The 24,312-nt window shown below is 38.4% G+C and overlaps 1 protein-coding gene across 18 annotated transcripts in view; it reads left to right on the top strand.

Annotated features, from left to right (window-relative positions):
• The window catches only part of ROBO2 (roundabout guidance receptor 2), a 727,272-nt gene that overhangs the window by 620,130 nt on the left and 82,830 nt on the right, over positions 1 to 24,312 (top strand). For all 18 annotated transcript variants that reach the window (XM_087895020.1, XM_034421511.3, XM_060686344.2 and 15 more), the window contains 4 exons: positions 18,175 to 18,256; positions 19,355 to 19,520; positions 20,225 to 20,391; positions 22,670 to 22,791. In XM_087895020.1, the coding sequence (XP_087751146.1) occupies positions 18,175 to 18,256; positions 19,355 to 19,520; positions 20,225 to 20,391; positions 22,670 to 22,791 (537 nt within the window). The remainder of the gene's footprint in view (positions 1 to 18,174; positions 18,257 to 19,354; positions 19,521 to 20,224; positions 20,392 to 22,669; positions 22,792 to 24,312) is intronic.

Raw genomic sequence — 24,312 nt, 5'->3', positions numbered from 1 at the left:
TAAAATCAGTCGGTCGACTTCGAGGAAGACACAGCCCCAGAGAAGTGCGGGGGACGTCCACCACAGCAGTGACGACCGAAGTTGAGGTGGAAGGCGAACTAACGACGGAGAATTGCTGCGATTCGCTTTCTGAAATGGGAGCAGAAACCATTGTAATGGTCTCGTATGTCTGCGTGCCCAGGGAACGATATTGATGCAGGACACCATTTTCCCTAAGACTTGAGACAGGCGCCGAATTGGGACAGTCCGGTTGGTCGAAATTTGAGCGATTGTTGACTTGATGTCTTTGACTCGATCCGGCGACAGGAAGACCTGGCCTTTGGTAGTATCTATCACCGCCCCCAGATGAAGAATCCTTGTCGTCGGAACCAGATGACTTTTCTTGTGATTTATTGTGAATCCATGACTCTGAAAGACTCTTAGCACTGTCTCTATGTCGCTCGACGCTTGATGCGGAGACGATGATAGGACAAGGATGTCGTCTAGGTAACACAGAAGACGAATTGGTAGAGCCCTCAGAGATGCGGCTACCACGGAGACAAGTTTCGTAAAGGTTCTGGGGGCGGAGGAGAGACCAAAGGGCATCGCACAGTATTGATAATGGAGAGAGTTGTATTCGAATCGGAGGTACTTGCGATGCGCCAGGTGGATCAGAACGTGTAAATAGGCCTCCCTCAAATCCACCGACTGCAGAAGATAGTTTGGCCGGATGCATGCCAGAATCGACGAGAGGGACTGCATCTTGAACCTGCGATCTAGGATGTACTTGTTCAAGTGCTTCAGGTTCAAAACACTTCTGTGCCCTCCTGAAGATTTGGGGACCAGGAATAAGATGGAATAGAACCCCTTCGTCCTTTGGGCCTCGGGCACTGGTTCTATGGCTTTGATGTTTAAGAGATGAGTAATCTCCGCCTCCATTAGTTCTCTTTGGTGTAAGATTGGAGATACTGGGCAGCGACGAAACCGGCTGGGAGGGACCCCGACGAATTCGAGACAAAGGCCATAACGAATGGTGTGACGGATCCACTCTTCGGTCGTTGAAATTTGCCATTGGTGATGAAACAGTTGGAGACAACCACCAATGGCATCTGGATGTTGTGAGTCATTTGCCACGTTTGTTGGGACGGGCTCCACCTCCTCTGAAAGGATGCTTGGAAGAAGGTTGCGAGCGTTGTCGGCCCCGAAAGGACTGCCGATCCTGGAAACGGTCACCTCCGTGACCAAATGGTCATTGGGTATAGGATCCACTGGAAGCCGAATAGGTCCGAAATGTTTGTCGATTACTGTACGGTGTATACCTGCGTTCTGGTCTGCGAAAGGAAGAAGGAAGAACTTTACGTTTTTCTTTATCTTCCACCAAGAGAGGGTCCAATGCAGCACCAAACAAGGCCGGAGCTTTAAAAGTTGATGAAGCTAGCTTCCACTTTGACTTCGAATCGGCTTTCCAATTTCGGAGCCAAAACAGACGTCTGTTCGTAACCGTAGAAGCCATAGCGCGGGCTGCGAATTTTGCGGCATTTAGAGACGCATCCGCCGAATATTCCATAGCGGCCACTATCTTGTTAATATCCTGATGTACGCGTTTGTCGGCGGTGGGGAGATGCTCTTGTAACTGCTTGAGCCAAATCAACGTTGCTCTATTGAAAAAAGATGTCGCTGTTGCAGCTTTTATTGCCCAAGTAGCCGCCTGATGGGCCTTACGAAATCCCATTTCCGTCTTTCTTTCATCGGTTTTCAAACCGTCCATAGCATCAGCTGATACTATTGAGGATGAAGAAAGGTTGGCCACTGGTGCATCTACCGTTGGTAAGGCCAGGATATCGTCCAACTCCGTCGCCGCGCAGTAAAGCCGTTTGTCTAGGTTACTAGGAGCTGTTAAGGAACCTGGCTGGCCGAAGGCGCTCTGGATAACATCCGCAAAAAGTGGTGGACAAGGAATAGCGTCCTTCTCCTGCTTAGCCACCTGAAACAAGGCATCATGCGTGGACAAGGATTGAACAGCTGTGCCAGATGGAGGGGCTGTCAATAGTCCAAATTGAGTGGTCACCTTGGCTTTGTGTAAAAGCGATTTAAAAACTGAAGGACGAAACAGTCCTGTAAATGATGGCTTCTCTGGCGGTAGCCCTTCGTCCTCGGAGAATTCTGAGTCCTCCGGACAATTTTCCTCCTGGTCAGACGCCTCCGAGGAAGCATATTCAACCTGAGAAGAGTCCTTTGCTTTATGTTGAGGAGGAATTTGAGTTAGAGGCTTAGACGAGTTGGGAGCAGTTTGAAGAGCGCCCATGCCTTGTTGTAACCCGGCCGCCAAGATCTTGGCCAATGCGTCGGACAACATCGACTGCAAATCTATTTGGCCAGTGTGTTCCTCTGGTCTCAGTCCCGCAGCTGTCGGGGTGAAGGTGGCCGACGGACCTGGTGTGGAACGCTCCGGTTGAGCCGCTTGATGAACCAAGGATACGTTAGGTAAAGACATAGATACCCCACGCACCGTTTCTAAATTGGAAGAAGTAGATGGGCGATGGTCAGTAGCCTTAAAGGTCTCCGAGCAAACCGAAGAAGCACTGGAATGGACCTGGTCAACATCAGTCCCTGCAGAGGTCATGGGACAGGTGTTCTGGTCCCTTGCCTTTTTTGCTCTAGCGAATTGTTCTTCAAGCGCCTTGTGACGCTGTAACTCGGATCTATGTCGACTCCCAAGTTGTGCTGCATGAGATGATTTGGAGGAAGTAACATGCTTGGTTTTGGGGCGTTTCTTCCCCCCTTTGCGCTAGTTTGCCTCAGTAGGCGGAGCAGCATCCTGATCCATGTCGGATGACAGCTCCAAATCCGCCATTATGCTACTATGTGCAGGAGAGCTGCCAAGTAGCAATAGCCAAATCAGCCAGCAATAAGCAGTCTAGAAGGGACACAGTGGCCAGTAATCAGAAAATCCCCTTCGGTGGGGAAAGGTCTTCAAGCCCTGCGTGTAGCTAAATTCCAGGTCTTTATAGTCTGGACTTAGATCAGCGCCAGACAGTCTATCCCCAATGCACCGTTAGTGACTCACAGACAAAATGGCGGCCGCGAAAAACTCCATCCTCCAAAATGGCGACCGCAGCGGAGGCAACCCTTTCACAGGCTCCCTTGTCGCTGACGAGTTGGCTGTCGATTGATAAAGGCTGCCGTGGGCCTCGGCTCCACGGAATTGCTTCTAAGGGCGCCAAAGTCCACTCGAAGAAAGCGGCGGCAAAACGCCCGGCACAAAGGATGGCGCCGATCCAAAATGGCGGCCGGCCACTCCGATCGCTGACAGGATGTAACGGCTTGGGGGTGCCTGGACCTCAGAGCCTGTCGGAAGCCTGGACAGATGCTCCGGAGCCGCCCAAAAACCTTTGGAGCTGAGGCGCTCATGGAAATCCCAGCTCACCAGGAACCCAACGACGCGCCGGCGGCTAACGGTGATCACGGATCCGCCCAGCCGGGTCGGAATCCGGATAGCTGCTTGCTAGTAAGTTGAAAGGAAGGAGCGAAATGGCCTGGAGCCCCAGGCGCGTTATCGCTCCCCCAGCAGCCTCACCAATCCTACGATGCAGCTCCAAGCGCACAGAAAGGGGTGAGAAAATAACAAACTAAAATAAAACCTAATTAAGGAAGCAGCCAAGGAGTTGAAATAATTTTGAAAGATCTATGTAAAACACGAGTTCCCTCAGTCACTGAGTGAGAAAGACTGACGGGAGTGACACAGAGGGGGCGTGGTCAGCCAAGGAGAATTCTGCACTCAGTTCCCCAGCAACGTGATGAGAGCTTCCCCAATCAATGGATTGGAGGAGCAGCGTGCTGGAAAAAGAGCAAAGCATTTGCTGAAAAGAACATATTGTCAACCATTAAATACACTGATGTCTCTGGTATGTGTTAATAAACTGTAATAGCCAGTGGTATAGGAAGTATTGCATGGGTAGAAGGAAAATGCATTCAACTAAAAGCTCAAATATATTTTGTCCCATAGCCACTTTTTCATCAAGATAGCAATCTGCAATATTTCTCTCTCCCAATCAGCTATAAAGTACTTAGAACAAAGAAAGATGAATATTTTTGAGAGACTTTCAAAGCAGTGGTGAAATGTAAAATTTGTTACCACCGGTTCTGTGGGCGTGGCTTGGTGGAGGGAATAATGAGACTGGGTGGGCATGGCCAACTTTTTTTTTTTACTTTTAAAAGCATTTTTTTCTACAACCTCTTCAGCTGAAGAGATTGTAGAAAAAATGCTTTTAAAAGGCTATGACAATCCCAGCTGAGCCGTGCGATCATCAGAGGCTTTTTTTTTTAACTTTTAAAAGCGTTTTTTCAGCCAAATAAAAAATGCTTTTAAAAGTAAACAAAAAAACTCTGATGATTATGTGGCTCAGCTGGTCATGGTGGGGGGGGCAGGGATTTTTGCTACCAGTTCTCTGAACCACCTGCCGTCATCGCTATCGGATCAGGTGATCCGGTTCGAACCGGGAGCATTTCACCCCTGTTTCAAAGCCTCCGAGTTGAATATACCTAAAAATCAAAGAGCAGAGTTAAAGACTCAATAAATGAATTAATCAATAGCAATTATAGAAATATTATTAGTTGGCCACAGGAATTTTTTGATGCTGGTGTTTTTCCCTGTTGGAAGCTGTCATTTGTCAAAGGAGACATTACAAAGTTCACCAACGGTGTTCCATCTTTTTACCTGCCATAGTGTGTCCTCGTTTTATCTCTATAAACAATTGTATATACTGTAAATAGTAGCCATGCATTTAAAGTGTTAGAAATTTGGGGTGGTGTACTATGTAAAGGTTTTCAACTCCTGTTCATTTAGGAAACTGGAATCAAAATAATTTTATTAGGATATGCAAAATTGCCATTCAAGTAAATACATTTGAGGTGTTTTGGCTATGAAACACCTATGATCATGCAACATAAATTTGTATCACAACTATGGAAGGAAAATTGCACTCTTTCTTTAATTCAGGCTGCATATAACTATTTCTAAACAGCAATAGCATTATATACCGCTTCACTGTGCTTTACAGCCATCTCTAAGAGGTTTACAGAGTCAGCATATTGCCCCCAACAATCTGAGTCTCCATTTTACCGACCTCAGAAGGATAAAGGCTGAGTCAACCTTGAGCCTGGTCTGATTCGAATTGCCAAATTACAGGCAGCCGGCAGGCAGCAGAGGTAGCCTGCAGTACTGCATTCTAGCCACTGCACCACTGCGGCTCTTTATATTGCTTAACTTTGTTCTGAATAAAATAATATTATCCTTACCTTGAGGTAAAATGGGCAGCCTATAAATTTTATGAATGAATGAATGATTTTTTTTTAAAGTGACATTTTAAAAAAAATTAATTAATTATAAAAACTCAGGAGCAGGCATTGATTAAAGTGTTACAAACAATATTTTATTTAATAAAGAGAAAAAAGTTTGTGAACATTAACATATAAATATAAATTAAGTATTAGGTATGGAACATGTGAGAAAATTGAAAGGAGACAAGTTTACTGATAGGCAAGAATAAATAGTAAAACATATCAATAATTACCTCAACATATGATAAATCTCACTTGTAGGTTGGGAAGAAAGAATACTGTTGCTTAGCTACAAAGTAGTTATTCTTGTATTTATTTTCTTATCTTCAGTTGCTGCATGTGATAACATTTTAACTCATCCATCACTAATACATGAATGATATATATTTCCTTCCCAAAATACATGAGATAGTAAATTGATTCAAGGAACTTTATTATGTTTTCCCAACCCTTAATTTCCAAATCTTTAATATTTTCATTAAATTCTATTTATTCAAAACATGTTACCAAATTACCCGCACAAACTAGAATAAGCATCCCAAAGATTTGTATATAAATACTAGTTTCATTTCAAGCAGTAAGCATGAGCTTAAATTGACTCCAGAGGATGGTAGAGGAGAGGAAGGCCTGGAGGAACGTTGTCCATGGGGTTGCGATGGGTCAGACACAGCTTCACAACTAACAACAACAACTAGTTTCATTTATTATTATTTTGTGTTATTTGTCTTGAGTCCTTGCAAGACTGAAAAGGCACTGTATGTCTCAAATAAATAAATAATTTTGCAAAAATGCTCCTTCAAGGGTTTTAGTTCTGAAGTGTTTAAAAAATGCATTCATATTTATATCTGTTTTCTATAAATCCATGTTTACTTAGGCACCCATATGGACATATAAAGTAGATACGTATAGAATAAGCCAAATTTTAGATTTGATTTAAAAGATTTTTCAGAATGTGTATGAGTATAAATGCCTATTTGTAAATCATTAAAAGCGGAACAATTGTTCGCAGAACATAATGTCATCTGTATTATATTTTTCTTTAAATATTCACACATATTTCTCCATTAAGTTAAAGAAAAGTGTGTTTCCATATCTGCTTATGGTACATGGATTTTATTTCTTCTCCTGCTGCTGCCGATTTGCAGTTTTTTTGGCTTCCCTATCCAATTTCTCTCAAGTTCAGTAACTTTACTATTAATGATTTTATGAGAAAATGCACAGGAGGTTTATTTCTTCTTTTCTTAATCTAACTGAGTGCTTAAGTTGAATGCCTTTTTATCACATGACTCTGTATTCCATGTATCTTTTATCTTTGTGATGTTTCTTCTGTTTGTTGAGCAACTTCCATCATTATAGATTTCAGTTAAATTTTCAGAATCCTTCAAAATCAAATTTTAATCTGTATTTTAATCAATATGTTGTAGTCCTTTCTTTCTTTGCTTACTATAATCAACTAGTATTCTTCCATAGTTGTATTGTCTAGTATGGCACACTTTATTCAGTTCTTTGACTATACCTGTGTACTTTGCATCCTAATACATTGCTATATATTTTTAAATTATTTTTATTAAAAACTAAAGCTCATATGTAATTTTGTTTAAAAAAATATCAGATTAGTATATCTGTTATGCAACATTATTGCAATATTTTTATGATTGACCTGAAGCAATCAACATCATTTCTTTTAAGGATGTTTTTTTCTTTATGCTACATTTTAATATGCTGTGCTGCTTTTTTTCCTGAAGCTATGTTCCATGTATTTTTTTTCAAATATTGAAGTTCTTCCTCTAAATTTCCTATGATTACCCTATATTATAATTGACAGTTTGCACCAATTACAATTATTTGTCAAACTATACCTTTCTCAAATGCCTCATATTTCATGACTTCAAAATAATCCATTAAATGTTTGAAGAAAAGTAAAGGAAAATGGCTGTGCAGTCATATACATGACAAGACAATTTGGAACAGTTTCCAAAGCAGCTAATAAGAAACAGACAGTTTATATAAAAGAAAGTTCTGTGTATGTTGTTTCATGTATTTCAAAGCCCAGTTTTTGAATATGCACAGCTCTGTTTCAGAATATTTTTATTAATTGTTGCTTTTATAATTCTAAAATGCTTTTGGAATATTGATATTCTGACTTCCTGTTGAGGTGAGGGTCGAGGCGGCATGGAGAAGGAGCGCTCCGTATTCCGTGCCGATTTTTCGGCGTTTCGGAGCCCGTTGTAGGAGAGATTGGCCCTGGGGTGGACTGATAGAAAGAGGGATACTTCGGAGGAGGTGGTGTGGAGAGGTGTGGTCTCCCGCCGTGCCGAGAAGAGCCCTTATTCCGGACGCGGGAAGAAGACGGCCGAGTTGGCCAGACCAGAGACTCAACGCTTCAAGTCTTAAAAGCAGGAAGCGAAAGAGTGAGCACGGGGTGAAAATCGATGTGAGCAGGAGAATAAAAAGTTAAAATAATTTTATTGAAGATTGCTGCGAGAAGGAGATCAAGTCTAGAGTCCGGAGGAGTAGCGGAAAAGCAGAAAGACTCAGAAAGGTGCTGGCGGCAAACAACGAGGGGAGCGAAGTGACTCAGCGAAACCTGCCACGTTAGTTCTACTTACTAAAAAGACATTTGAAAGAGAGAACATTTCGGAGGAAGGAACAATAGGAAGCAGGATGCTGATTTTTCTTTTCTGAGCTAAGCTACACAGACGGAGAAGAACAATATAGACAACAACTAAATTGGGACATTAAGAATCTGGAAAATAACGATCGCCATTTTGGACAGTAAGAGTGAAAAACTGGAAATTTCCTTTTTGCTTTCTAACTTCTAACTTTCTAACTTCAAGAAGAGTGGACTAATATTGGTGGATTTTGGAGAACTGCAAAAACATGATCCGTGCAAAGAACAGTAAATTTTATGTAATTAATCTATAAAAGCAAAATCTATATATATTGATATTTATATTATATACTTAGATACTATATATATTTTAAAAATATCCTAAATATAACAATTATCAATTTTCTTACTGTGTAATTATAACTATACTAATTTATTTATTTGTAATTATTTCTTAATTAACTTATTCTTAATTACCTTAATTATTTATTAGAAAATCAATTTAACTCAAATAGTATTAATTAATAGATATATATGTTAACTTAGTATTGCTTAAATATTGTAATATTGTAATAATTTGTCTTTTATGTTTTGATTGAACGTCTATTAGAAAATCAATTAATTTCATAAGCGGTAGAATATTATACAATATATTTTTATAGGATATATAGTATTTATAGTTGTGTATAGTATAACTAACTGAATTGAAAATTAATTAGAATATATCTACCATAAGAATAATAGAAATAGAAATTATTTAACTTTATTTAAAATCTTAATATCAAATAGTACAAAAAAATTGATTGATTGAGAAGCGGATGCTGATTTGGGAAACAGTTGATAGAATTTTAGAAAAACAATATAAAATTTTGAAAGAAATGACATCTACTACAGTACCCACAGTAAAAACAGGGAAGAAGATTACTCCAACACCAACCGTATTAATGGCATCTCTAGTGACACAAAAAACTATAGAAGGAATTTTCCCAACTGAAAAACAAACCCCGACCATGAGCATGCAGACGGTACAGACCACGTTAATATCAATACAAGAGACTATGCAAAAAATGCAAGAGTGTATGTTTAAAAATCATTGACGACAAGACAAATTAAAAATAATTTAAGAATGGTGATCAACATAATAGAATACTATGAGGTGCATCCAGAGAAGCAAGCAGCGCTTGTTTTTCTGGATGCACAAAAAGCATTCGATCGGGTCAATTGGAAATTCATGACACAACAAATAAAAAATATGAATTTCGGAGAGAAATTTGAAAAGATAATATCTACAATATACACAAGTCAGAAGGCAAGACTATTAGTTAATGGGGAATTAACAGATTTCTTTGAAATAAGTAGAGGAGTAAGACAAGGGTGCCCACTCTCACCCCTACTTTTTATTTTAACCCTGGAGAATTTGCTTAGGAAAATTAGACTAAATAAAAATATAAAAGGACTTAAAGTAAAAGGAGAAGAATACAAGGTCCAAGCCTTTGCTGATGACCTTGTATTCTTCACAGAAGACCCATTAGAAACACAATTAAAATTGATGGAGGAAATAGAGAAATTCGGCAGGGTGGCAGGGTTAAAAATTAATAAAAACAAGACTAAAATACTAACCAAAAATCTAACAATAAAACAAATAGAAGAACTGGAACAACAATCGGGATTGCAAGTAGTTAAAAAGATAAAATATTTAGGTATAAATTTGACAACTAGAAATATAGCAATTAAGGATAATAATTATGGAGAACTAATACAACAAATTAAAAAAGACCTAGAGAGATGGGGGAAACTTAAACTATCGCTGCTAGGAAGAATCGCGGCGATAAAGATGAATATACTTCCAAGGCTCCTCTACTTGTTTCAAACTATTCCTGTTAAATTAGAAAAAATTTTTTTTACAAATTTGAATAAATTAATTGCAAAATTTATATGGGAGGGGAAAAAATCGAGGATAAATTTAAAAATATTACAAGACGATAAAACCAAAGGAGGCTTTGGCCTACCAGCCTGGGAAAAATATTATAGAGCGGCAAGTCTAATATGGATTAAGGATTGGATTAATTTGGACAACCAAAGTTCATCCAGATAAAGTTTTTACCATCAGTACTGTGGGTGGGAGGGGTAGATATGGCGGGAGCAGGGGGCCATATCGTGTTAGGGGAGCGCCCGCCCGCTGTCTTCGAGCGGTGGCGTGCTCTGGCCCCCAAAGCTCTACTCGTTCTCCAGGTGGCGCAGATCCTTAGGGCCCTGGCCTCCGTCTGATGTTATGCAATGCCAGGTCTGTAGTAAATAAAGCCCCCCTCATTTGTGATCTTGTTCAGGAGGGGGGAGCGGACCTGGCAGGTATTACGGAAACCTGGTTGGGCCAAGAGGGGGAGGTCCCTCTCGTTGAAATGTGCCCACCAGGTTTCCGCACATTCCATCAGCCGAGGTTGCAGGGTAGGGGCGGGGGGGTAGCGGTTATTATTAACCAAGGTCTGAGACCAAGGGAGGCCACTGTTCCTCAGACGGCCGGCTGTGAATCCCTCCTTGTGAAATGGGGTCACGGGGTTCAGATGGGTTTGCTGATCACGTACCTGGCTCCCTGCCATGTGGCAGCAGCCCTGCCCGAGCTACTCGGTGTCATCGCCGCGGTGGCAGTTGAGACCCCTAGGCTTATGGTCATGGGGGATTTCAACTTGCAGTCCGTCGGTGAGGCATCTGAGGTGGCTCGGGAATTCATGGCTTCCATGACAGCCATGGACCTGACCCAGTTAATTCATGGCCCTACCCACATGGGGGGAAACACGCTGGATCTGGTTTTTATCTCTGGACAGTGGTTGAGTGATCTCGAGATAGGGAATATAGTCACCGAGCCCTTGTCATGGTCTGATCACTCTCTCCTTCATCTCGACCTTTGAACCGCTACACCCCGCTGCCGGGAGGCGGAGCCGGTAAGATGGTTCCGCCCCAGGCGCCTGATGGAACCTGACAGGTTCCAGATGGAGCTTGGGCCATTCCCTGAGGCTCTGGCACACGCCTCGACTGGAGACCTAGTGGCCGCCTGGGATAGGGCGGCCGCTGGAGGTCTGGACCAGGTCGTGCCTTTGCGGCCTCTGACCCGGCGCCGATCTCATTTAGCTCCTTGGTTCACTGAGGAGCTGAGGGAGTTGAAGCGCCGGAAAAGACGCCTAGAGAGTAGTTGGAGGGCCAGTCTTTCTGAATCTGACCGGACACTGGTAAGATCTCATATTAGGAATTACCTAGTGGCGATAAAAGCAGCGAAATGTAGCAATTTTGCTGCTCTTATTGCGTCATCAGATAATTGCCCGGCCGCCTTGTTTAGGGTGACCCGCTCCCTGCTCCACCAGGAAGCGCGGGAGGACCCCTTGGAGGGTAGAGCCGAGGATTTTGTCCAATATCTGTATGACAAAATCACTCAGATTCGGGAAGATCTGGACTCCGACTGGGTAGTCTCAGGAGGAGGGACTGGGGCTGGTCTTGAGAATGTTATCTGGGATGAGTTTGATCCTGTGACCCCTGAGGACGTGGACAGGATTCTGGGTAGACTGAACGCGACCACTTGTTTATTGGACCCGTGTCCCTCCTGGTTAGTGCTGGCTTCTCGGGAGGTGACACGAGGCTGGTTCCAGGGGATTATAAATGCTTCGTTGGGTGAGGGTATCTTTCCTGCCGCCTTGAAAGAGGCGGTGGTGAGGCCTCTCCTCAAGAAGCCTTCCCTGGACCCGGCAATGTTGGTAAATTATCGTCCGGTCTCCAACCTTCGTTTTGTGGCGAAGGTTGTTGAGAGTGTATCTGGATCCGTTCCAGTCGGGCTTCAGGCCCGGGTACAGCACGGAAACGGCATTGATCGCATTGGTTGATGATCTCTGGAGGGCTCGGGACAGGGGGTGCTCCTCTGTCCTGGTCCTGTTAGATCTCTCAGCGGCTTTTGATACCATCAACCATGGTATCATGCTGCACCGGTTGGAAGAGTTAGGGATGGGAGGCACTGTGTTGCAGTGGTTCTCCTCCTTTCTCTCTGACCGGTCGCAGTCTGTGTTGACGGGGACAGAGGTCGACCCCGAGGCCCCTCATCTGTGGGGTGCCGCAAGGGTCGGTCCTCTCGCCTCTCCTGTTCAACATTTATGTGAAGCCGCTGGGCGAGATCATCTGTGGTTTCGGGGTGGAGTACCATCAGTACGCTGACGACACCCAGCTGTACATCTCCACCCCGGATCACCCCAACGATGCCCTTGAAGTGATGTCCCGGTGCCTGGAGGCCATACGGATCTGGATGGGGAGGAACAGGCTCAGGCTCAACCCATCCAAGACCGAGTGGCTGTGGTTTCTGACGTCCCAATATAGTCAGTTGACGCCATCACTGACTATTGGAGGCAAATCATTGGCCCCCACGGAGAAGGTTCGCAACTTGGGCGTCCTCCTGGATTCACGGCTGTCTTTAGAAGAGCACTTGATGGCCGTGACCGGGAGGATTTTTCACTTTGCCTGATTCGCCAGTTGTGTCCCTTTCTGGATCGGGACTCATTACGCATGGTCACTCATGCCCTCGTCACCTCCCGCCTGGACTATTGCAATGCTCTCTACATGGGGCTCCCCTTGAGGAGCACCCGGAGGCTCCAACTGGCGCAGAGTGCGGCCGCGCGGGTGGTAATGGGAGCGACATGGCGCTCCCATGTAACACCTCTCCTGCGCGAGCTGCACTGGCTCCCGGTGGTCTTCCGGGTGTGCTTCAAGGTTTTGGTTACCACCTTTAAAGCGCTCCATGGCTTAGGACCTGGTTATCTACGGGACCGCCTACTACCACCAATAGCCTCCCACCGGCCAGTACGCTCTCATAGAGAGGGACTCCTCCGGGTGCCGTCAGCCAAACAGTGTCGACTGGCGGCCCCTAGGGAGAGAGCCTTCTCTGTGGGGGCACCTACCATCTGGAATGAGCTCCCCCCGGAGATACGGAGGATCCCGGATCTGCGCACCTTCCGCCGCGCTGTGAAGACCTTTTTATTCCATCAGGCAGGCTTGGCCTAATCTCTTCCCTTTTTTAAATATGTAAATTTTAATCTGTTTTTAAATTATTGGGGTGTTTTAATCTGTCTGGGCCAAAATGATTTAATTTGATTTTGTCTGGTTTTTAAATTTTTTGTATCTATGTATTTTATTGTTGGCTGTTCACGACCCTGAGTCCTTCGGGAGTAGGGCGGTATACAAATAAAATAAAATAAAAATAAATAAATAAAAATACATTACATGTAATTACGGCGGCTAGATTAACCCTAGCCCAATCCTGGAAATTAGAACAGTTGCCAACAGAACAACAAATAATCCAAAAAATATTCATATGTGCAGAAATGGATAGATTAACTTTAAAATTAAACAAGGAAGACTCACAGTATTACAAAATATGGGACAGATGGTATGAATGGATCAATCGATGGGAAAAAAAACTAAAGTCAAATACAGTAAGAAATTAAGGGTAACAAATTTACACTGTCATTAAGAAATCAAGGTTAATGTATATATGTATTTACATATTCAAATATAGATAGATAATCCTGTTTGTTAGTTTGAGTATATATGTAATTTAGAATTGTACTTTTTTTATAGAGTTAAGAACGTTTTGTATAATCTTTTATCTTTTTAAATTGAATAAAGTTTTTTAAAATTAAAAAAAAGGAATATTGGTGTTCTAAATGTGATGCCAAATTTGAATGCATTTTCTTTTATTATATGCATTTAGCACTCCTATTTAATTTTATAGGTCCCAGCAACAAATTTTGATACAGACATTTGCTGCATAGATGGATGGATGGATGGATGGATAGATAGATAGATAGATAGATAGATAGATAGATAGATAGATAGATAGATAGATAGATGGAATTGTACTATCTTACTCTGTTAACCAGCTCAATGACAAAAGATATCTGTTCTGACCCAGCTCTCAAAAATGACAAACGCTCTGTAGTTAAACAAATGTTCCTTTTATTAGGAGCGCCAGCAGCCCCAGCAAAAAGTCTCTCTCTCTCACACAGCAGGCTAACAAGTCTGTCCAACAGGGAGATGAATAGTTGTCTACCACATCTATTCATCTCTGCCCCCTGCCTTTTTATCTCCAGAGCTAGGGTGGGGCTTCACTAGCAGTGGTGGCTTTTCCGTCCCAAGAATTGGCCCATAGATTTCCACTACTCTCCTTTCCTCTCCTCTGTCTTCTGTGCATCCACGCGTCAGGCACTGGCCCCAGCTGTTCCTCCTCTTCTTGTTCAGCTACTCCAGGCCTGGGGCTATTGACTTTCCATCTGAGGGCTGATGGACGGCCCAGGCTCCACCTCTCTCTCTATCTCTGACAGCTCCATTCCCACTTGGAGCTCTCAGGTTGCCTTGATGCTGGCCCTGACTCCCACGCCGCCTCTTCATCTGATTCGGTTGTTAGAGGGGCCAGCGGCCGCCAGGCCACAGCAATATCTTTTTAAATTTAGAACAATATATGTTGATAATCTCCATTTCACTTTCTGAATTTTATCAAAATATCCTATTCTTTCTGCCCTTCGGAAGGATAAATTGCACATTTGTCATGTAGTATCACTTATTTAAAGAATATGCCTGACAAGCCTTTCAGTAGCATTTGGTAATCTTAAAAATTGCATTAAATCATTTTATTTTTGCTCACTGGTGTTAGCCTTTATCTTATCACATTGTAGATTTCTTCTGAATTTCTTTCCTTTCCATATGGAAGATGTGTTTTTGTGCCTATTTAAAGTTATTTCTAATTCTAATTTCTAGTTTCTTTTCTATATATTCTGGTATTTGTTAGAATTTGGCAAAGCAGTGCCACTTTGCAGAGCTGCATTGTCTCTGACAAATCTAAGGCAGCAACTTGTCATAGAAAAGTGAAATTGCCTCGACACCACAAATAAAAACTGGAAAGTAAAAAAAAAGGCGGGCTTCCTTGCTTTGCCTTACTGGAAATGGCCAGTAAAACATCTTGATGCAGTATGAAGCGCATGAAGAAATATCAAGGAAGTTTTTCAGAGAATCCTCAGTTGAAGTCTCATCCAGGTCTAGTATTTCTAGACTTTAATATTGTCTCTTCATCCTGATCATTATTTTCCCCATGCTTACTTTCTGCATTGAAACTTATCTACAAGCGTTTCTTTAAAAAATTCTAATGTTAATTCTGCCTCAACCCTTATTTCTAAGCTTTTTTAAGTGGACTATGTGATTCAGGTAGGCTACATAAAATAAAGCTGCCACATATTTATCCTTTCTCCATAATTCCGCGCAATTGTCCAAGATAGCATTTATACAGTCTTGAATATCTTTACCTTTTCCAAGTTTCATGTGATGTAGTTTCCTTTGAAATAACAGCTTATTAGACAATCTTGTTCTTTATAAATTCCAGGATACCCCCCCCCTTTTCATTTGTTATGTGTACCTACCGTGTTTCCTCAAAAATAAGACCTCCCCTGAAAATAAGCCCTCCGAAAATAAACCTTCCCCTGAAAATATTTAAATGCATGTGCAGCCAGTCCCCGTCATTTCCTCTGGTTAGGGTTAGGGAGACAGCTGGAAATCAGATAAGATGGTAAGGGGAGCCCCGTCCTGCTCTACGTGCTCCAAAATAATAAGACCTCCCCAAAAATAAGGCCAAACACTTATTTCAGGGTTCAAAAAAATATAAGACAGGGTCTTATTTTTGGGAAAACATGGTATTTTACCCTGTTATTAAGAGACCTATAGTATATAATGCTTGCTGGTTTTGTTTATTCCAATCTTTAGGATGGCATAGTAGTCTGTGGTAATAGCCTCCTTTAAATCAGTTTTTTATGCTTTGTACTTCTACAGTTGACAATTTGAATTATTCAGTTTCATTTTTGAAACTATGGGGTTATCATTTTTATATACTTGCTTAAAAAATAAAATTAATTCATAACTATCGGAGATAGGTTTGTTAAATGTACCTAGAAAGGTGTTCAACAGAATTTTAACTCGACATATATGCAACTTGACAATCAGCAAAATTTGGTAGTGCCATTTATGCTGTCCTCACAGAGAGAAAAAATGTGACAAGGTAAAAACATTTGAATCATGAAATTGTTGCATGTATGTGGAATTAAAGTTGATTGCTAAATAAGGTAGGAATTTTGTAATATGGAAGCATATATGCATGAAAATAAAGAGAATGCTTACCAAATAATTCATCATTGAGCCAAGAGTAATCCGGGAATATGTGATGATTCCTTTGTTTTTTTAATACATTAAAATAAAAATATGTTAGACAGTTTCTGGTGATGCTAAAGGCATGAGAATTAGATGGTATTTTGTGTTGTTTATAGAGAACTTACTCCTACCAAATATTAAATTAATGATATGATTTAATGGATCATATAAATCTGAAAAATAATTAATCAAGACCAAAATATTTGTGACTGACAGGGGAAATGGTGTGAACAATTACTACATACTCATAAATTAGGAAATATTAAAGCAAGTAGACTAATTTGTGTACTTTAAAATAGTTATTAAGTAATTAAATGGGGGAATTAAAATGTGAACTGCTGATAAATGTGTGAAACTGAACTTTGTCTGCTGTAGAGATTGAATATCAAAATAAATAAAAATGGCTGTTTATTAGTTTGAGTCTGTCTACTTAGTTACTACAAAAATGAGTATTGCAGAAGAAATATAGGGTAAATAAGAAGAGGGAATTTAAGTGTGCATAATAAAGCAAGTAGAGATGGGATCAATAATGGGTGGATGATGAATAAAAGTGGACTGAATAGAAAAAAGAGCAACAATATGGGAAAAGGAACTTAAATTTATAGCTCAGAAAGACAAAGATCTGAATCATAAGATAAATATTTGAAAGAAGAGAGGCATGAAGAACCAAATGCAGTAAATATGAATCAATATATGAACACAGTAGGAGCAATGATAAAGAACTATGAAATTGTATGTAGAGAACTATGAAATGGTATAAATTAACTTGAGTTATATTTCTTGCCTTTATGTTTCTACCTACACTATTTTATTTAGCATTACTATTTCTTTTATATTTTGTAAATCAAGACTTACCTTAAATGTAGTAAGTTGATGAAAATACAGATTTTTACATTATATTTTTCCATAATGAAGATAGCACAAATATTGAAATATGAACTTTAAGTAAAAGATTTTTAATATTTCAATATAATATTTCAATAAAACATTTCCTTGAACTCCTTAGTAATATAGGATTAGGTGATAAAAAGTGAATCAAGCAACTGAGAAGCAACAACTAAACAACAAATCAATAACAGCACATGTGACACAAACATAAAGGCAGCATTATGTCATCTCTTCTTCTACATATACATATGGCAAGTTTTGCAGTATTAGCTCCACATTACTATAGAACTGAAAAGCCTTCAGAGAGAAGCCAAATAGTTTCCTTGCTAGAATAATGCTGTTACTTACCACTTTTGATTTTGAAGGAATAAGTATAAAATGTTAGATTAAACAAATCTTGTATAGAGATAATACGATTAAATTCAATCTTTTAGGGAAGATAATTTTACCAAATTTATATTATTGCAGTGGAAGATTGTCTGTCTGTCCATCTGTCCATCCATCCATCCAGTTTAGGACACATATACATACATATTCTGTTTAATTGGTTTATAATTTATATCGAATGCATACACTGAGGAATATGCTATATACAGTACCGTAAGCCCCCAGTTGCAACTTCAGCTGAGGTGGCCTATAGATTTGATTAAATAATCATGTACAAAAGCAATTATATAATTCAGAAATACAATTATTTGAATGAACAATTTGCTCTCACAGAGTTAAAGGAAATGAATGTGTTTGTTATATGGACTTAGATTAACAATGTACTTGAATAGTTATGGTTTCCCACCAATTAGAAAGCAGATGTCTACACTTTTACTGCTCTCTTTCTTAATTATATTTTATTTCAAAAAAAGTATTATATTATTTCCCCTTTAAATTTGTAACTTTAAGCTAGTGATAGTAGTTATGTGGAACATAACTTGGGATAGAAATATGAAAATATGTCAAAATTAAGGAACTATTTCAATTTACTAAATGAAATGCATAATTCTTTTTTGTGAAATATTGTATTCCACTTTATAACAATTCTGAATCATACTTCCATCTTAGTTCACAACAAAAATATTTAAAAAATTAAATGAATATTTTAAGTAAAGGATTGGTATTTCTTATTTCCATGTCTTTAGATATCTGACATGGGCACATACACTTGTGTTGCCACAAGTTCAAGTGGGGAAACATCTTGGAGTGCTGTGCTGGATGTTTCAGGTAAGTTGTACCTATATAATACAGAAAACCAAAACGAAAATGTACTACAACCGAAATCAGGACATTCAATACATTATCACTGATTCTTATTAAAGATTTTTGTTAAGTGCAAAATTTAATATTGCGCAAGCCTTCTACACATATAATGAAACTTTCCCATTTTCTACTCCCCCTCTAGCTTTCTAGCTTCAAGACCCAGTGGTAGAAGCCATTGTATTGGCAAAAGTTAATTCAGAACTCCATAGACAGGTCAGCAAGCTAAAAGCACTGTCTATAATAGCCATTGTGGCCCTTCAGTATATTGAGAAACTTCATATTTGTCCCTCCTAAAAACTGTATGCACGGAAGGAAATATTAAGTCCAGAGACAATGGTGTCCATAACAGACCAAAGTGACATCAACATAGCAATATATGTGGGATTATGTCATCACTCCCAAAGATGCAGTTTTATACTAATATCACAATATCTAATGCAAATGCGTAAGTCACTGAATTTATTTCACATCATCACACACATGTAAAATCATTTTGCAGTATAAGCTGGTGCATCCATATTTTTTCATTTTGGGGAAGTTTGAAGGGAGATGGTTTAAGGGCAAAATGCTTCATGTTCAGTAAAACATATAAAGTCTATCCTCTAATCAGTTCCATTTTCCTATTATGAATAGTTGATGCTTTCCCCTTTAAGATCTACCCAAAGAACAGGAAAATGATGGATCAAGAAAGTTAGTCCCATCCATCTAAGAGCTGTTTTAATCCTGATATCCCCAGACAAGCGTAGAAGGATAAAATATTGTTTTAAACATGTTTTTTACCCCTAATTTAGCTGAATCTCTCATTATAGGAGAAAAATGTTACTATAAACAGAAGTAATTGGAATATCTTTTTCTTTCTCTCTTGCTTCACTTGTTACTATATTGAATGATAATGAAATGAAATGATAAATTACGTTATACCTCAAAAGTACTTATTTTTAATATGTTGTGCATCTGTTTAAAGCATTTATATAACTACAGATTTATTTAAAATAGATATTTAAATCATTCTTTAGTAAACAACTATAAACATGTAAAATATAACCAATTTGCATTCTATAGAATTTGGGGGAGCAGCAGTTAGCAAAAATTATGATTTAAATGATCTTCCTGGACCACCATCCAAGCCTCAGGTCACTGATGTCACTAAGAACAGTGTCACCTTGTCGTGGCAGCCAGGCACACCTGGGAATTTACCAACAAGTGCATATATCATTGAGGCTTTTAGGTAGGTTAAAACGTATTACTGTCATGATCCTTTGCATTTTTGAACAAAATTCATTCCAAAATTTTAGCTAATTAAATTATATTTTGTTTTACATAGTTTTAAAATGTTTCAAACACTTGATTTAAACTTTCCATATGAGTTTATAAGAATAAAACTTATAAAAATATTTAAAATGTATTTTACCAACATGTTGATAATGGATGAAGAATAAATAGGGGGCTTGCTATAAACATTTTTCAGTATTCTTTGCCAGTATCAATCAAATCTAGTGTTGGAGCTAAATATGGGACTGATACCTCAATAATCACTTATCTTTTTTTAATTCTTTTAAATTTATTTATTGATGATGTGGACTAAATATAGAAAGAGCTATCTCCTGTTTACCTAATCTTCTTGTGTTACCTGATAAGATCTACCAAGATGGACTTTTCTATGATTGAAGGACCAGATTAGGGAGAGGTCATCATGAAGCAATCAGTCTATATGATCACTAAGAGTTAACAACAATGTGATGCTACATAATCAATCATATGTTAGGAGTTTTGTGCTTTTAATTGATTTAGAATCTATCATAGTTTCTGTTGGTCTTGATAGCACATTTTATGATGTCTTTATTTGTCTTTAACAGCAGATAGAAACATATCCTTGACCATTTTTAAGGTATGTGATTTTAGCTATAGTATTCCAATTCATTTTCATTTCAGCCAGTTGGTGAGCAATAGCTGGCAAACAGTGGCTAATCATGTTAGAACAATTCCTTACACTGTGAGAGGACTCCGTCCAAATACCATCTACCTGTTTATGGTGAGAGCTATCAATTCACAAGGGTTGAGTGATCCCAGCATCATGTCAGATCCCGTCCGAACCCAAGGTAACTTGAATTTATTTCTCAGGCAGCCTATTTTAAGTTAATTATAATATGCATATGCAAATGCAGAAATATTATATGTGAATGTATACCCCTGGACTGTATACAGTATATAATAGGTGTACACAGTAGTGTATACAGATACAGACTAACAGAGTTGGAAGGGACCTTGTAGGTCATCTAGTCCAACCCCTTGTCCAAGCAGACCCTACACCATTTTTGACAGATGGCAGTCCAGTCTCTTCTTGAAAGTTTCCAGTGATGAAGCTCCCACAACTTCTGAAGGCAAGCTGTTCCACTGGTTAATTGTTCACACTGTCAGAAAATTTCTCCTTATTTCCAGGTTGAATCTCTCCTTATTAAGGCTTTATAGAGTGGTATTAGTACCTCACTTGATCTTGACTGTATCCCTCTGTTAATGCAATTTAGGAGTGCATTGGCTTTTTTGGCTGTCGCTGTACACTGTTGGCTCATATTTAATTGGTTGTCCACTAAGACTCCCAAGATCCCTCTCACAGTTACTGCTATTAAGCCTGGTTTCTCCCAGTCTATATGTGTACTTTTGATTTTTCTTGCCTAAGTATAAGATTTTTCTCTACATTGAATTTCATTTTGTTAGATAGGACCCATATACATTTAAGATCACCGAATGACCAAAAAATAAAACTTGAAAAAAGGAATATTTCTAAATATTCTAAAGCAGCTTTAAAGCATTGCTTTGCTCAAATCATTGTCAGTGTGATGCAGCCCTTTGAAACTAATCTAATAAATACATTATTTTTAAAGAAGTGAAATATAAGCTAACACACAGTTGACTGTGGCTCCATATGTTGACCCATATGATTTGGTAACACAAGTAACCTAAGCACAATATCATATGGAAAAACATTTATACTGATAGATAACACTTTTATCAATATCCTACTGAAAGGAATATTCCTTATTTGCAATTCTTAGAAATTTAAATCTGCCTGACCAGTTCAAAAATTTCTATTAATTTTTAAATATTTTCATATATATATATATATATATATATATATATATATATATATATATATATATATATATATATATATATATATATATATATATATATATATATATATACATACATACATATACATACACATACACATACACACACACACACACACACACATACGAACATATACATACATACATGTGTGTGAGTGTGTGTATGTATGTATTCATATCAGTCTATCTAAGCTGAAATATATTTTATTGTAACTTCTGAAACCGTATAGCTACTATCTGGATAGCACTACTACCAATAATCATTCGGTAAAATATTTATGCTATGTTTGTGCAGAGTATTGTTACAGGAACACAAGAACATTGTACAATGGTTGTATCACATGTGTATTCGAGTTAGTTGCCATAACTGAAGAGTAACTAATCAATTATAGAAGTTAACAAACACCTGGAGACCCACATTTGCATATAATTATTTGAGATCCTTATGTTGTTATACAGTTATATCTTGGTACTCAACTGCTTTAAACTCATCAAATTTGATACTCAATGCATTTTGATGTGAAAATTTTGTCCCAATACTCATAGTTTGTTAGATATTCATGCACAAGCTAGAACTTGTCAATGCCGGCGGTCCTGTGACTCACTACCATATTTCTAATGGGAAAAAATTGTTTGGTACTCATCGTTTTTGGTACTCATTGCGCCTCCCGGAACCAATTAACAATGAATACCAAGGTACCACTGTATTTAGAGGTTAGAAATGTCTCACAACATCTTAGAAAAAGCTGGATATCTGGACACTGTTCAGTAAGGATTCAGGTCTTGGTATGGGACTGAGATTACATTGATCGCACTTTAGGATTTCTTGTTTTAAAATTTAAGTTGAACTGGTGTACATCTCATGACACTTATAGGCCTCTTGGGGCTTTCAAACTGTTCGCAATAGTATCTGGCTGACTGACTGCAGGGAGTAGGGAATGGAGGCTTTCTTTTATAATGATGCTGCTGTTTCCTCAGTGGACATTTCAATACTATTTGAAAAATATATATGTTTATTAAAATAAATTTATATCTTATAAGAATACTGCTATTATATAAATCATAAGTGTTCTATCCGGACCAGAATCCAATCCGACTGCTACATTGTTTGACAATAAACTAATTTCAGTAAAATCATTTAAGTGAAGGTTATTATGCTTTCAGTCATCATAATAAATTGATTTAATTGACTCTCCTTAGTAAGATAATAACTTATTGATGCACACCGATATGTTTGACCTGGCAGATATCAGTCCACCAGCACAAGGAGTGGATCACAGACAAGTCCAAAAAGAGCTTGGTGATGTAATTGTACGACTACATAATCCTGTTGTGCTTACCCCTACCACAATTCAAGTGACCTGGACGGTAAGACATTTGAAAAAAATATAGTAAAATGTCTGATTGTTCTTAATTTTTTCCTTATTCTAATCAGTAATTGGAATGTTACTGTGATATTTTATTATTTACTGTATATTTATTTACAAATAAACTCTATGGGTTTTCTCTTGACTAGAAGTCTGTTTTAGGATCTTGAATGGCATTCTCTGAGAATTCATTTTATTTTTAGAAAGTTGGTTTGGCAGATGGCAGAAAATACTTTTGGCATTCTGACTGCTGACAAACAAATACTTACCACTCCTACTTTCTATTCTCTTTTACTTTATGTCCTTGGAAATCATCTGAAAATATATATATTGTTTTGCTGCATATTTCCTATTCATTGGTTTAGGGGAAAAAAGAATAGTATTTTATTATAAAAAAGTAGATAGTTTAATTTACAGCCCATGAGCTGAATTTCTTAATAATTGTGCATTATTTGATACATGCTAACAATTATATGTGACCTTTCATTGTTTGCAATTCTGTTTTATTAGAAATTAAAAAGTAGATTACATGTTGGGAATAATTTTTCTGATAAGGACTTTATTTCTTTATGAATAATTTATGGTAACATGGTAACTTTTGATTCGTGTATATGCTTCTTTTCATGTAAAATTTAGATGTGCTGTCTTTCTCTATAAATGGTGCATACTTATAATGTTTGCCTGCATGGTAATGGTCTCATTTCTACTGAGATGCATTTTCTTCTTTTGGTATTTATTATGTCAACAGTAAGTTAAGTTGCAATCCATATTGACAAACAACTGCGTGAAGCATAGTAAAAGTAGATGATTATAGTAAAAATGATGATTAGCTAGAGCAGTAAAAGAAGAGCTTTTGCTTAGAAGAGCATTTGATGGGAAATCTTGATTATGAGAAAAGGTGTGTGTATATATATATCCCTTTTAGGGATATATCCACAATTACACGGGAAGAAACCCGAAATATTAACTATACACACATACATACCCATGAAAACTTACATAAACATATATATATATATATATATATATATATATATATATATATATATATATATATATATATATATATATATATATATATATATATATATATATATATATATATATATATATATATATATAGTATTTTGAATAACCCATTCAGTAATTTTTTTCTTCAAATTAGAGTAGCTCAATATTTTTCAAGCATTTCAAAATTATAGGATAAATACTGAATCTGATCACCATGTTCCAGTTCCTTCTTTTCATGCATTTGATAAGACCTTATTAGTAACAGTGCATTAAGAAAGTATTTACAGACATTTCTAAAAATCTGTTTCCACTTTGTCATTATGGGGTACTAAGGGTAGATTAATAAGAAAATGAATTTCTTATTAATTTCAACAAATGAACATTTGTTCATTTGAACAAATGTTCAAATGAATTTCAACAACTGTAGAATTGGGCTGCAGCATAACAAAATTGACAAAAGTGAAAGATGTCTGAAAACTTTCTGTTTCTCACTGTACTGAAGCTATTCAGA

Source organism: Pantherophis guttatus, chromosome 5 (assembly GCF_059756535.1).
Source record: "Pantherophis guttatus breed Tessera chromosome 5, ASM5975653v1, whole genome shotgun sequence".
Lineage (NCBI taxonomy): Eukaryota > Metazoa > Chordata > Lepidosauria > Squamata > Colubridae > Pantherophis > Pantherophis guttatus.
This window is presented reverse-complemented; position numbering and strand designations above follow the sequence as displayed.